The 14,926-nt window shown below is 41.8% G+C and overlaps 1 protein-coding gene across 1 annotated transcript in view; it reads left to right on the top strand.

Moving 5' to 3' along the window:
* The window catches only part of dock11 (dedicator of cytokinesis 11), a 63,651-nt gene that overhangs the window by 7,952 nt on the left and 40,773 nt on the right, over positions 1-14,926 (top strand). The window contains exons 3-16 of the mRNA XM_053343326.1: positions 912-1,001; positions 2,031-2,113; positions 2,798-2,864; positions 4,398-4,493; positions 5,027-5,161; positions 5,953-6,136; positions 7,039-7,118; positions 8,133-8,216; positions 8,453-8,593; positions 10,042-10,317; positions 13,527-13,649; positions 13,744-13,826; positions 14,189-14,311; positions 14,435-14,511. Coding sequence (XP_053199301.1) covers positions 912-1,001; positions 2,031-2,113; positions 2,798-2,864; positions 4,398-4,493; positions 5,027-5,161; positions 5,953-6,136; positions 7,039-7,118; positions 8,133-8,216; positions 8,453-8,593; positions 10,042-10,317; positions 13,527-13,649; positions 13,744-13,826; positions 14,189-14,311; positions 14,435-14,511 — 1,642 coding nt within the window. The remainder of the gene's footprint in view (positions 1-911; positions 1,002-2,030; positions 2,114-2,797; positions 2,865-4,397; positions 4,494-5,026; positions 5,162-5,952; positions 6,137-7,038; positions 7,119-8,132; positions 8,217-8,452; positions 8,594-10,041; positions 10,318-13,526; positions 13,650-13,743; positions 13,827-14,188; positions 14,312-14,434; positions 14,512-14,926) is intronic.

Genomic DNA, 14,926 nt, shown 5'->3' with positions numbered 1-14,926 from the left:
TAGAAAATAACATTGAACTGTCGTATCATGACCTGAATTCTCTGTTTCAAACATCCACCACAGATTTCCTGTGTGGTGATGCATTATAATTTCAAATGTGGCCGCAATTTAACCTCCAAATAAAATGGTTTATCTGGCTAAACTCTTGGCTTGTTGACAACCTGCCTAGCTCAATTTTCTTGCACTATCCTACATCTCAGTATTTACTTTTCATGAGTACAGATTAAGAACTAATAGGAGGATAGAGATGATAAAATGACCTAAAAAGCAGATTTGAGATCAACTGAATATCAACATTCTGTATAGAAAAGAGCATTTTTAGTGTTGTTCTTGTAAATTTGCGATGTTGAATGCATTGCTAATTTACCAGTACTGGAATCAGCTGTGCAGCCTGTAATTTAAGGCCTATTACAAATCTTACACTCAAGACACCTGCACTGAGAGTTTCACTCCACACTGTCTGAGTCAAAGGGGAACAAAGAGGTGTAAAACCTTACTTTTTAAAGAAAGGTTTCCCATCATTAATCACTGTTCAAACACACCAGCCTCAGTTTATTTACGGGTCAGTCCAAGGAGCCTGACCAGTCAGAAACAATCCAGCCAGCTACCTCTGCTCTGTATTTATTGGTGCTGCCTCAAACACATGTGGTTTTGTTTAGAGGCGCGTCTCGCTCCGTGTCTACTTTTTTTTTCCCCGTCCTGAGAGAATCTGTTGACACTCATCTGTTTCTTTGTGTCTGTGCCTTCTGTTTTCTCTCAAGGCTCTCTCTCACTATCTGCTCTCACACTCACTTTCCCCTTCGCCTGTTCCTTCTCGTTGTTTGCGGTTTTTCTGCCCTGCTACTTTTTGATGAGAAAATAAACCGTCACTGCTGGTGTGTGTCTCATTGTGTTTGTATGCGTGCATGCAGGAGTCCCAGATCTCCCGGCAGAGGAGGACTGTTGTGCCCTCGGTCCCCCAGAATGCTGAGCGTGACGCCAGGAGTCTGTTTGCCAAAGAGGTACGGTAACCCATCAGTCCCATGTGTGTGTCTTCTTCATATCTCCACTTTTTTGTGAGGGGGCCACTAACGAAGTTCTGCTAATTCAATGAGGAACATGTTTCATTTCCTGTTAATTCTTCATAATAAAATAAAGCAGGATGGGTTTGTATCAGTGGTAACTTAACACCACTGATACAGGTGCTCCATGGCAGGCTTCCTGAAGCTGGCCAGTCAGAAAAGAATGGGCTTGAGAGGGGGACCTTAAAGAGACAGGAGCTAAAATGGCCTGTTTCAGACAGAAGCTAAACTGGGGCTACATTTAGAGCCAGTATAAGATAAATAAGGGTTTTTTACTGTGAATCGTGCAAAGCTTCTCTAGTGGAGTCCCACAATAAAAATATAGATCTGGAAATGAGCATAATACGCCCCCTTATTAAATCTCATCATGAAAAAAAAAACCTTATTTCATGACGAGATTAAAAAGCTCTAAGTGCCAGCTGTAAACACATGCTGAACTGATGAGATATTGTATTTAGCAATGAAAAGCAGACTTTTCTGGCAAGTTATGGACATACTCTGCCAGGCTCTAAATCTGTGTTCCTCAGCCAGCTCTCAGGACTATGATATAGCACGGAAACAACTGTCACAGGAATTGTTAAAACAGATCCAGGCTTACTCAGCATCTATGCAAAACAAAGATCCATTCAGTTGATTTAATTGAAAATTTCTGCTCGCAGTTACACTGGATAAAAAAAGCAATATGTACAATGAAAACCATCTTGAATATTACCAAATAGAAGTCATGAAAGGGTAAATGGTGATGTTTTTTTTTTTCTGGCATGTCAGAGTTCATAAATGAATAATACTGAACTGGACTTTTCTCTCATGAAATACCCCAAAATAGGGAACCGAGTACTCCGTGTGAGTCACAGTCAGAGGAAAGAGCTGTATGCTGCGTTAGGTCACTTTCCTGGCATGACATGGTTTTTATATTTGAGTGTGTCTGCTGTTCCTAATCCAGCTTTTCTGTGTTGACCTGTTTGGCAGTGTATCAAGATGTACAACACCGACTGGCATGTAATCAACTACAAATATGAGGCTTACTCTGGTGACTTCCGCATGTTGCCAAGGTAAGGAAGATGAGAAAAAAAACAACTGATGGAAAATGAGTTAGAAATGGAGTTCGGATGTGTGGAAAATTTAGAGGTTAGGGCTCAGAGTTTGTGCAAAACAACATTCTTTAGTGCCAAATATGCAACATGTACAAGGGATTTACTCTGCTCACATGGGTCTGTCGGATGACGACATGCAACAAATCACTGTCCCTGTGTATTAATAAATACAGCTCTGATGCTTAAGCAGAATAGAGGAAATACTGCATAAAAATTGAAATAACTACACAGAGTTCAGACAGATTTCCTCTAAAAGTCAACAGGTGCAGTCCAGATGTTTCAAATGAATATCTCAATAATGATAAAGCACCATAAGAAAATTACTTTTGTCACCACAACCTGCACTTGAACCATAAACTGGAGTGAAAGTGATGTATGTGTAGCAGCATTCCCCAGATAACCTTGGACAATGGGTGGCACAAGATTTACTGACCCACATAATATATATATATATATACATATACATAAATATATAAAGAAGTCAAAATGAGTAGGTCAGGCTGTTGAATTTGTTGCATGCTTTGACAAAAGTAAAGATATTTTCTAGACATAGTGTAGCACACATCACCACTTGGGGAAATACAGAAGAGAAGGGGCTGATTTATTGAGCACCTCTGACCCTCTCTCACTATCTTTTCAAAGCAAAGGCCTGAAGACAGACAAGCTGCCAGCTCACACGTTCGAGATCGATGAAGACGCCAAAGACGAGGTGAGTAGAGAGGCCCGAGCGTTGTTAGATCGCAGACATCGATCACTGCATGGGAGGATGAGTGCTATGCTTATTGACTCACTGGACCCTTTATGGACAGATTGCGCCACGCTTACGCACAGCGCTTTGTGATGCCCTACAAAACCCCCGGCTTGGAAATTAAAATGATCCCTTTAATCTTTTTCAGTCAATGGAGATCAGATGCAAAATTGGCTCATTCATCATGAGATATAAGCAAAAGAAAGAAGCCGTTCCCAGCGCGGACGTTGTATTAAAGTAGGAATTGTGCTGGATAGATTCCCGGTGACTTATGAGCCGTTAGTCCTTTAGTCCGCCTAGCAGAGGGGCCCACAGAGACTGAGAGTGCGGGGCAGCGAAACCAGAAGCCTTATACGTCCTATAAATAGCTCCCATCGATCCTCCTCCCCACTACTCTCGGGCAGGATGCGGATAAACTTAGAGAAAGGGTCTAATTGAAGGAAAAGAAATGGTGCTGTGCCACTGTGATGGGAAAGGCAGGGAGTTGATGGCTCTTCTTCCCAAACTGGCCCACGCCACCGTTACATTACCTCTGCATTATCATTTGTGGCTGAGATGGCCTGTCTTTGTAGTTAAGTGGCAAGTAAGAGAAAACACACGTATACACTTAAGGCAAAACACACAATACTTAGATGTTATCAATCTTCAATCAATCAATTTTATATCTGCTAGGAAAAGTGTTTGATTTTCTACGTCCTTTATATAACCTTTTATGTCTCCCTGCAGGGGAATAACAGTAAATCAATAATAATGCAATCAGGGACATTAGGGGATAGGTGACAATGTTAAGTACAGTACCATTGGTGATATGAGACAGGGTGTGGTGAAGTGTGTAAGCGTGGCAATCGGCTATTTTGTGTGTGCGTGTGTGTGTGTGTGTATGTGTGGGAAGGATGGACTTGTGCAGGCTGAGCGAGGACAGCTGCCAGCCAATTAGATTACAGGACAAAGCTGGAGAGAATGGGAGGCGTGACACACAGAGGACAAAACACAGCTTCAGTGTGGCTTGTTTCAGTCATACACACACACACACACATACACATACACACATACATCTGCCCACACTCAATGTCATGATAGTTTTCATAAGAGCGTGTCATTAAAGCTTGCATTAGTTAATAGGGTGCTATACTCCTCCTTGTGCTATACTGTGAGTTTTTTCCACGTGGCCGGATACATTACTGCAGAGTGCTCACTATGAGACCATTCCCATGTGATCTGTGCTTGTGTTTTCTGTGATGCTGATGAACAGCCCCGTGATAGTTATGAGATAGAAAGGCTGTACTGACAGAATCTGCGGCTTAATAATAATCAGCGCTTTATGGGAAACCAAAATAAATTCCCCTGATAAGCTGATCTGGTGTGTGATTAGTTTATAGGACTTTTTTTCACTAGAAGTACACTGACTATTGCAATATTCAGCATGTAAGCAGAATGAACCTGGATAATAAAGTCTGTCTTGATTGATTTACAATATTTGTGTGTGTGTGTCAGGACACGTCTTCACTGTGCTCCCAGAGGGGAGGCATCATGAAGCAGGGCTGGCTTCAGAAAGCCAACATCAACAGCAGCCTGTCTGTCTCCATGAGGGTGAGTCAGCACCAGACCTCCTTGTCTGTGTTATTCATACAACATAATAATAACAACATGCAAAACCAGGTAGACATGGCAACTTTTTCAACTTCCTCATGTATGATCCACCACTGAAACTACAGTAACTCTTTGTATTCTGTGTTACTCTGTTATATATTACAATCAAGAATGTTTACATCATTAACTACAACCACTGTCACATAAGAACTGACATGTATAATATTACAGGGGATGAATGAGGCTTAAAAAAGAAGGAAACTGATTAGAAACAAGTAATTAAAGATCTTACATTTACATTTTAATACATTGAAATCAAGTCTACTGTAAAAATAAACAAAAATCAAAACAGTGCAGCATCTTTCCTCCAATCAGGAAATCATGTTAACAGAGCAGTATTAATTTACGCAACAGCAGATGTGCTTAGAAGCTACATTTAATACTTTATTTCTGTTATACTGTGTGACTGTTTATAATCTGCTATGCTAAGCTATGAATCTTCCTGACTTGCTTGTCATTACTATAAAATGCAGGTGTTCAAACGGAGGTACTTCTACCTGTCCCAGCTCCCCGACGGCTCCTACATCCTCAACTCCTACAAGGATGAGAAGAACTGCAAGGACACCAAAGGATCCATCTACCTGGATTCCTGCATAGATGTCATTCAGGTATGCAGGACTGGAATAATAAAATTAAAGAAACATCAAATGCACAGTTGAGAAGAGCAGCAGCAGCATCCCTTTTCAGCTTGACCACCCATTAAGCTCTCATGTTGTTACGTTTAACTGAACTCATTTCGGTGCACTTCCTCCTGCGCTCACTGTGAGTTTTTAAGTCCCTGGCATGAGCTCCCACCCTCGTGAAAGTCAGCGTGTTTCCTGCTCTCACCATGCTCCAGGGGCTTTTAGCAGCTTCGATTGGACAGATTTACAGCATTCCTTCGACTCGGGCCTAAAAGTCCAGTTCTAGCAGATTTTGAGTGGCGGCTTTTGGCTGGCACTGGCTGGTACCTCATTCAGGTTCACAGTGGCTGGAGAGGCTGCCAGAAAGCTTTCAGATTGATGAACACAGTCAGGAGATGAATGGGGCGGGGAAGAGCGAAGAAACTCGTTCTGGCCAGTGGGTTTAATGTGAGAGCTTGGAGAGCATGTTTGCCTGTTTGACATGCACAGCTGCTTTTACTTAATTTCAGAGATAAAATATATTTTATAAAGCTTTAGAAAGGACTGTTTGAATACATCAGATGCCCAAGAAGCCCTGTGATGTTCATTAGAGGAATTATATATGTGCATTAGCTAAAAGTGATTTAAGATCCTGCTTTGTTGCCCCAAATAAACGACAGCAATCCTCATTACCACAAATACTGAATGATCTTTTATCCACTGTTAGTTTATTGTTTGGGAAATAAAATAAAATAAAACTACAAAAATCCCAAACATAAGAATCCCTCTGTCCTCAGAGCCCTAAGATGCGACGTAATGGCTTCGAGCTGAAGATGCAAGACCGCTACAGCCACTTCCTGGCTGCTGACAGCGAAGCAGAGATGGAGGATTGGGTTGCCACACTGAAGCAGGCCCTGCAGAGCAGCAGCGAGGCCGGCCAGGACAGGAGGAACGGCGTTGAGTCACTGGACTGTGCCCTAGGTGAGATTTAAGTACATCTAAAAAGTAACCCAACTGAAAAATGACTGTGAACTCATTCATGTAGCTATGATACTAATACTAGCATGTTTAAACAGAGCCTTTTAGCCTGCGGTAAAGTTAGCCAGGGTTACAGTAATCCCTCTCTCTGACAGTCCAAACAGAACTCCCTCCACATATTACAATTTAATTCTGAGCCCCCGTGTTATGACACTTTAATGGCTTCCATATTACAGTGATACATAGGCATTAAATAGACTTAACACGAACCCCTGCATTTCCTGACAATAGAGCGACAGGAGTGATAATCTTGCTGTAAATTCTAAAAGACATACAGCTGTGCAGGTAAATCAAAGCTGAAGAACCTGCAGATGTTTTCAGCTGTTTCGGCCATTAGTTTCATTCAGGAGTGTGTTTCTTTAGGGGGCAGATGTGGTGAGTCGTTGAATTGTTGCTTGTCCTGAACTGTGGAGAAACAACAGCAGTTTTGTGCAGTTTGCATATCTCTTGCCAGCATCTGAGTGCTTTTTTTTTAGTTTTTTTTATATAATAATATACTCTCTGCAGAATATTCCAGTGAAACCCAATATTCTAGCTTGGTCACGAATCTCCCAGATACTGATGAGACACTTCCAGAAAGATGGAGGAGCAGACAGAGTTCAGTCAGTCCATCATCTGTCTCCTGGGAGTCAGCAGTGTAATAAATTGGCCTCTTTAATTCAGCCAGTAGACTGTAGGATATGAGTTTGTCCTTCTGGGAAGAAAAAACCACAAAAGGGAAGCTGTCAGGGAAACATTAAGTTTTATTTGGGCCTGATTCACAATAGCGTGATTTGTCATGACTTGTGTTTCTGTGCATTTCCTCTACATTTATTCATGTGTGATCACTTGTCTTGTCCAATCAGATGATGATACCTCGAGCCAAGGTAAAGGTGAGAGCCTGCTGGAGAGCCTGGGGAGGAGCTTACACCCTGAACTTGTAAAGGTAATGCACTTACTAATCACAGACTGAACACTTTTAACTATGAATCTGCAGATGATAAAATGTTTCTCGTGTCAAAAGAAAAAGCCTGAACTTCTGTACCAGGCCACATTATGTTTATAAATGTCATACATGATTTATAAATGATCTATTTTTTTTTTCCTTGGAAGAGCTCTCCAAGCACAGCTCTTTTGTTTTTCCCGTACAGTATTTGAGTTTTCTGAGCCTGAGAACATCAGTGTTTACTCCACAGAGGCAGCGTTGCTTTAATGTATCTATAAACCCAGAGCTACACACAGCCAACAAAGCCTTCTGTGCTCTCTGCTGCTTGTTTCACTGCGTTTGCTCCGGGGCCGCTCCAGCACAGCTCTTCCCTCCCCGTGCAAAAAGATCAGTTGTCTGCAGGCTGGACAGAGTGAGTTAGAGCAGAAACAAGGGGAGGAGGAGGAGGAGGAGGAGAAGAGAAGAGAGGAAGGGAGATGGATAAAGAGTCTTTACGTGACCTGAGGGTTTGATTTGTTTGTCTCCGTCAGATTGCCCTTCTTTCTCCTTCTGTCTGGGTCTGCTGGGCTGCCTGTTTCTCCTTCTCTGTCTTCCCCTGTGTCTGAATTCTTGTAGTTTACCAGCAGGCAACTCAGTGAACACACTGTTTAGGGCCATTATTGTATGAAATACTACACTTTGAAACCAGTTGCCATTTTCCCACTTCTCTAAAATGTTTCAGCTTTTCGTCAGTCTTTCAGTCACACATAGATATGTTTTTGCTGTGGGTGAGAAAAATGTTAGATAATGATAAAGAACTACAATAGAGCTTCAACTCTTTATACAAAAAGCAGACATCAGCCTAATGAAATCATTTAAAACTAAAAGGCATCATATGATTTAAAAATAGCAAGAGCAATGGATTAGATAGTATTGATGAAGACATTAAATACATTTAAAATAAATCAATCTCTAATCTCTTTCCTGACATATTATTTGATTGAACCCACATCCTTGTACTGTGTGTGTTTGCAGTACGGCAGAGAAACAGACCAGCTCAATAGGATCAACAGGAATGATGGCAGACAAAAGCTTTTCTCTCTGGACCCTGAGACACAGGTATAGAAAATGCTTCTTTGAACATTTTGTTGTATCATGATTTATTTATTTCTGTATTGATTCACGTTATTGAATTTCTCCTCCCTTTTCCACCATTTCCACTGTTTCCCTCTCCATTATCCTCTTCCTCTGCACACGTCTCCTCGCTTCCCTCTTTACTGTCCGCTGATCAATTTTCGCCTCCTCGCTGTGTTGTCTTCCTGCTTCCCTCTCCTCTCCTCTCCTCCCCTCTCCAGAGGCTGGACTTCTCAGGAATTGAGCCAGACGTGAAGCCATTTGAGGAGCGTTTTGGCCGACGTATTGTGGTCAGCTGCCATGACCTGACCTTCAGTCTCCAGGGCTGCGTCAGTGAGAAGGGGGACGGCGTCCTCACCAACGTGAGACAGACATTCCTGTTATTTATATAACTATTACTAGTAGACCAGTGTGGCTCACTCCCGGTCGGCATATTTACTTCTCCTCTCCAGCTGAAAAGCTCATGATTGGCTCAATAAAAAATAGATATTGTTTTAGACAACTGTATGACACAATATCCATAAAATAAATGAAAACTAATAAAAATAAACACATTAGAATAAGACATAAAAACAGAGGGGATGTTAATTTAACTGAAAATGGCTTAAAACTATCTTTAAAATATCTGTCAAGCTTGATGAGAAAAATCAAGTGAGTGAGTGAGGAGTGAAGATAACACTTTCATGATTTTTGTCAGTATGCGCTTAAGCATCTCTAACCGCAACACACACAGCTTTCTCTTTCACACCACACATCCTCCACCCAGTTCACCCTGTGTAGTTCTGCCCCAGATAGTATGCCTTCATAATTCATGTTGGCCCATTTGCAAGCAATGAAAGTAACCAGGCCAAAAGGGGATCACCCATTCAATACTGTTGTAATACCTTCTCATTTTGTTTATATGTCAATGTATTCAGTTATTTTACATATTAATGTTACTACATTGTAATCCTCATCTTTCCTTTGTGCTTTGTGTCTATGTGACATGTAAGATAGATAGCTCTAAAGTTTGCCTAAGAATTAAAGTCTGACAAACAGTGGAAACTCCTTCAATGTGCGATGAATGAGGATGAGACAGGCAGTTTAGAACATGTGTGAGCACCGCCTTTGTCAGAACACACTGCTATAGTCATAAAACATTGAAACACTGCTTGCCGGTGCATTAGAATGGCTGCTAGATTCAAACTGACTTCATATTTGTGGTTTGGAAGCTGCACGCGCCGTCTCTCCCTCCCACTCCTTCCTCAGCCTCAGATGTTTTAATGTTTATTGGGCAGACTCAGCCTTGTCCATCACGGAGGAAGCTTCCATCCTGGCATAAGTGCACAGTCATTTAAATGTTTGTGGGCTGCACTACTGTAGAGCCAATGTATGCTTCCAAACTAGAGATCAACTAATATTTATGTGGTTAATGTGATAAAAGACAATATTTTATTCAAATATTTACATCTCCATATTTTGGCTAAATTTACCATTAAACAGAATTTGAATCTTAATTTAATCTCTAATTTAAATCCATAACAACAGTAATGTTTAAGATTTAGATTTTATCCACAAAATGCCACAGTAGCATTTCTGAAGAACTGCAGGTTAAAAGTTGAAATTGCATTTGTTGTGCTAACTCTTTTTTATTAAATAATGCATGATAAGCCAGTGAATATGAGGTCATCCTGTGTACACTGCGTGCTCCCAAAATTTGGATGCAGCATCAAGCCTTAACCCAGGGATGATATAAGATTAACCTGGATACTATATTAGATAAACGTGGCCTGATTGAAGTGATTTAACTGCCTCTCTGCTGAACCCACAGGTGGAACCCTTCTTCATCAGCCTCGCTCTCTTCGACGTCTCCAAGAGCTGCAAGATCTCGGCCGACTTCCACGTCGACCTCAACCCGCCCTGCGTCAGAGAGATGCTGACTGACGCCTCGGGCCAGCTCTCTCCTTCATCGGACTCCGATGGCGGCGGAGGAGGAGGAGCCAGGGAGGGAGGAGGCGGAGTGATGATGAACGGAGACTCGGGGAAAGGGAACGGCCTGCCTGTTCTCCAGAGGGTGTCGGAGGCACTCCTGCGCTTCCCTACACAGGTAAAGACTTGATTGTAGTTGTCTGATTGAGGAAATGACTCCACCTGAATCACAGAACTGGGCGTGAAAGCTGAATCAGCTGTTTTATTCAGCACAGTATGAATAACACAATGTTTCATCATTGCAAAATGTGTTGAAATCACTGTTTTAAAACTAACAAAATGAGCTCACATCCTTCTGTGACTGCAGATTATACAAATACAGAGAGGGTATATTATTATTATTATTATTTGCCCCAGTTAAGGCGAGGTCACACCTATAATATGTTTTCTCTAGTCTAAGTCGTACTAGAAAACTTTGCTTTATCGTATTTTTGTGATATATTTGTTCAAGTTAATGCTGTTCAAACACAACCAGAAGTCAAACGGCTCGTTAGGCAGAATTCTGGCATCCACGTCATCCTGTTGGGGTTCGAGGTTTTGCTGATGTGGGTTTTGAGTTGAAGAAGCTGATTCCATTCCTGATTTTTTGGGGATTTTTTTGTTTTTTGTTGAGTCTCTCTTTGCTCTGCTGCTCGTGCTAATTAGACCACATGAAGAAATAGCTGTAAATGAGCCATTAGCTCAGACTGTGGTTTGCTCTTCCTTTGTTTTGTTTTTGGTCTGCTTTGCGAGTACCGCCGGGTGTCAGATGTCAATCAATTCTTCTGGTTTTTGGGGGTTGTCTCATGGAGCTGGATGCTCAGACTGTTCTCACATGAACAGCATCACAAATGGTCTTCCACTTAAGAGATGCATACTTATAGTTAAAAAAAACCTAAACTAATACAGCTGAAGATAAACAAAAGAGCAAAATAAGCAAATATTGTAAAAGCATATGAATTATGACATCTGTGTCTATTCAAAGAAACAATTGACAACACATGAAACACACAAAAGAACCTCTGTGTGGTTCACAGGGTTATATTTACAGCAGCAACACCTCTGTCACTGTCTAATTCCTCTCTAACAGTGCAAGTTAAAGCATACATTAAAAGATATAAGATATAATTAAATGAAGTTTAATAAGAACTACAATCTGTGGAATTGACCATTAAATGTCCTACACTCTCCTAGCCTGCTAAGGTTGTGGTTGGATGCAGTTCTCACAGCTCAGTGAGGTGACAGATGCTGAATTTATGGGCGTTCCCATGCTGACTGCAGCTGGCCCGGGTTGGATGGATAAAGTACGAGTGACCAGCTGATGGATTCCCCGCTGAGGAGGCGATGACTGAATGATAGAGCTCGTTACCCAAATTCTTCATATCAATTTCTCCTTTTTTTTTTTAATCTATGTGCTGTTTTTTCCCCATTGTCATGCCATTGTAGTATTACCAGATGGTGAGCATGTCTCCAGACAATGCCTGGTCCACGTCCAGCTTTTAAACACTCTGAAAGGATCCACATGAAGCCTCAGCGTAGCTCATTCAAACAGCATTTGCAAGTGATTACAGAATCTTTTTGGTTTGCCAGTTTCTGATGTGAGCTCCGTGCTCACTGATGCAAGCTTTAAGTCTTGTTGCCCCTCTTTGCCATATTTTAAATGTAGAGTTTATTTAGGAAAGAATAATGTCCATGTGTGAGTGTTACTCTTGGCTCAGGGGTTTTGGCCTTGTGCAAACTCACTTGCAGGTGCTGTAAGATCAACATGCACATATATACACACACACACACACACACACATACACACACATATGCACTGTCTGTTCCTCACCTCTGCTTGCTTGGCCCATTAACAGGATTTAGTAAGTCATCATGACTTTTGCCTGTAGTAAATTAGTTGCAGCCAGGTTCTAAAAGTGCATACATACACACTTTCCATAATAAGAGACATAACTGGACGATCACAGCAACAGAACATAGAAAAAAACCTTTAAAGGTGAGAAGATGGATTGGGGGAGAGTCTGAGTCACAAGCACTGGAAGCAGAAACAGTATGTGTAATAGCAAATGAAGCAGCCAGCTTGTCAGACTTACACACACAGAGACACACACACGCAGGCACACAAACACAAACATAGCAAACTCTACCTCTGTGATTAGTGTGCTATTATAGCTCAACGGACCACAGTTTAATTTAGGTGCATTGGGTGTGGTCCAAGGACAGAGCCTCCGCGTCTTACATCTCTCTGCTCCATCAGCAGCAACTCTCCGAAGGACGCAACCTCGCTTCCAGCTCATTACATAATTCACAAATCTAATAAATTTGTTGGAGTGTGAGTGAGGAGTTGTGGCTTTGTTCCTCCAGCTACCAACCAGCAGCAGCAGCACAGTGGTTTATGTTTGCACTGACAGCACTTGTGAGCTCTTCTGGGGAATCTATGTTAAATTTAGGAATCTCCCCCCCCTTACAGTGTTCAAAATGTGACGTGTCATACTGTCAAAGATTGTAACAAGAAGCATGTGTGTGTGTGTGTGTGTGGCTGTGTTCATTAGTGAAAGAGGGCAGATGGAAAAGGATGGGCAGCGTCACTGGTTTGGAGTGAAACCAGGGTGTGTGTGTATGTGTGTGTATGTGTGTGTATGTGTGTGTGTGTGTATGTGTGTGTCTGGCACTGTCCTCGCCTCTTCAGAGTTGTGTATTATTAATGCGCAGTCTGTGAAGTCTACATCTACTGTGATTTAAAGCTGCATTAGCCTCTTTAGCTGGTGCAGCTTCGCTCAGTTTCATTACTTATGCAGAAACTTTTATACTTCCAAAATGACTTCCTGCTGCGTCTTTCTATGCGATCGCCTCTATTCTCAAAAACCTCAATGGAGGCTCTGGTTGTTTGTGTGTTTGTGTGCGTGTGTATGTGTGTGTTAATATCCACTGCATCTTCTTACCTGAATAAAGTTTCTATCCCCTTGAGATTGTTTGTGCGAACTGACACCACACTTTTAAAACAGCCCCATCTCACCAGACCAAAAATAGATGAGCCCCATGTGGGTTTCCTGTCTTGCTTCAGCCAACATCAGCCACTTCCCCTGCACTTGCCTTGAAGAGAGGCAAAATATGTATTAAGAATGAAAAGACATATAAAGTTTGAATTGCTGATGAGTGCATATTTATTTGAGTCCCTGCTTGTTTTGGCGAATTACTCCTCAGATCTGTGGAAAATCCCAGAAGGGCAGTTATTAGGAAAACAAGACTCACTGTCTGCCAATTCAAATGATAAACTCCACAGATCTTCTTGTGTGCTGTATCATTGCTAATTAGCCTCATTAGTCTGTTTCTCCCTTTCTCCTCCAGGGTATTTTTTCAGTAACAAACCCCCACGCGGATATCTTTCTGGTGGCGCGCGTGGAGAAAGTGTTGCAGAACGGCATCACCCACTGCGCCGAGCCCTACGTCAAGACCTCTGACATCAACAAAGTGAGCCGCCTCTATTCTTTACCCCGAAAATTAACATTCAGTCTTCTCCTCCATATTAATTTTTTTTTTGTGTGTTGTGTTTGTGTCTCGGCAGACCGCTCAGAAGGTGCTCAAATCTGCCAAACAGACATGCCAACGCTTGGGCCAATACAGGATGCCATTTGCTTGGGCTGCCAAGTAAGACAGGAATAATCATGAATCACAATATTACCCAATAATAAATCTGTCTGCATCTGTCTTGTGACCCACAAATACATGAAATATATCAGCATGATAAGATTCAGTCGTGGATTTGAAAATTTGAATGTACTGTATGCTGTATGCAAACATTTCGCACATCCTCTAAATGCTTCAATGGGTTTAGAGGTAGGCATGGAAACAAGGTTCACCAGGATGTTCAACATACTGAGACCATGACTGATTTTAAACTAAGTGAAAACCTTTAGATTCATCACAAAAGCTGAAGAAGCCAACTGAAAACAAATAGGACTACTTCATATTGGAGGTCGGTGCTGTAGTCGTGTGTCGTGTGTTTCTAGGCAGGTGTTCAAAGATGCTCAGGGCAGTCTGGACATGGATGGGAAGTTTTCTCCTCTCTACCGCCAGGACAGCAGCAAAATCTCCACTGACGACATCATCAAGCTGCTGGCCGACATCAGGAAGTGAGTCATCACCCCTCTTCTGCTATTTTGGCTCAGTTACTATAACGCTAAACACTCACACTGTTGCATATTTATCTCTTCTTAAGTATATGTTTTAACACGCTAATCTATTTTCCACATCAGACCCGAGAAGAGCAAACTTACGACCATCCCCGGCCAGCTGAACGTCACCATCGAGTGTGTTCCACCGGACTTCTCAAGTATGTTGACAGTGCTTAACTTTCCCCTTGTCCTAATATATGTCTCTCTGTAGCACTGAGATTGAGTGCTCTCCTCGAAAACACAGTTTATTCTAACATAACCACTTAACAATAGAGTTTAAATTAAATGAAATGTCTCTTAAAACCTGCTCTGCTCAGCTTTCTGAGCTTGTTGTAGTCAAATGTATAAGCTGAGCCACATATTTTACTGGTCATTCATTCATGATCTACAGTCACCTTCCTGTGATGTCTTGTACGTCTCCAAATGCAGGTGTGGTGTGTCAAAAATGTCAAAAAATCGAATCATCTACATTTCATAATCAAAACAATACGAACAAGTGCAAAGACCAAACCTGTGGTGCCCTTACAACACATGTAACAAAACATCCCTGTTCCTTGCACACCCATGCAACAA

Source organism: Scomber japonicus, chromosome 22, assembly GCF_027409825.1.
Source record: "Scomber japonicus isolate fScoJap1 chromosome 22, fScoJap1.pri, whole genome shotgun sequence".
In the NCBI taxonomy this organism is placed as follows: Eukaryota; Metazoa; Chordata; class Actinopteri; order Scombriformes; family Scombridae; genus Scomber; species Scomber japonicus.
The sequence above is the reverse complement of the archived record's forward strand: the minus strand, read 5'-3'. Positions and strand labels throughout refer to the sequence as shown.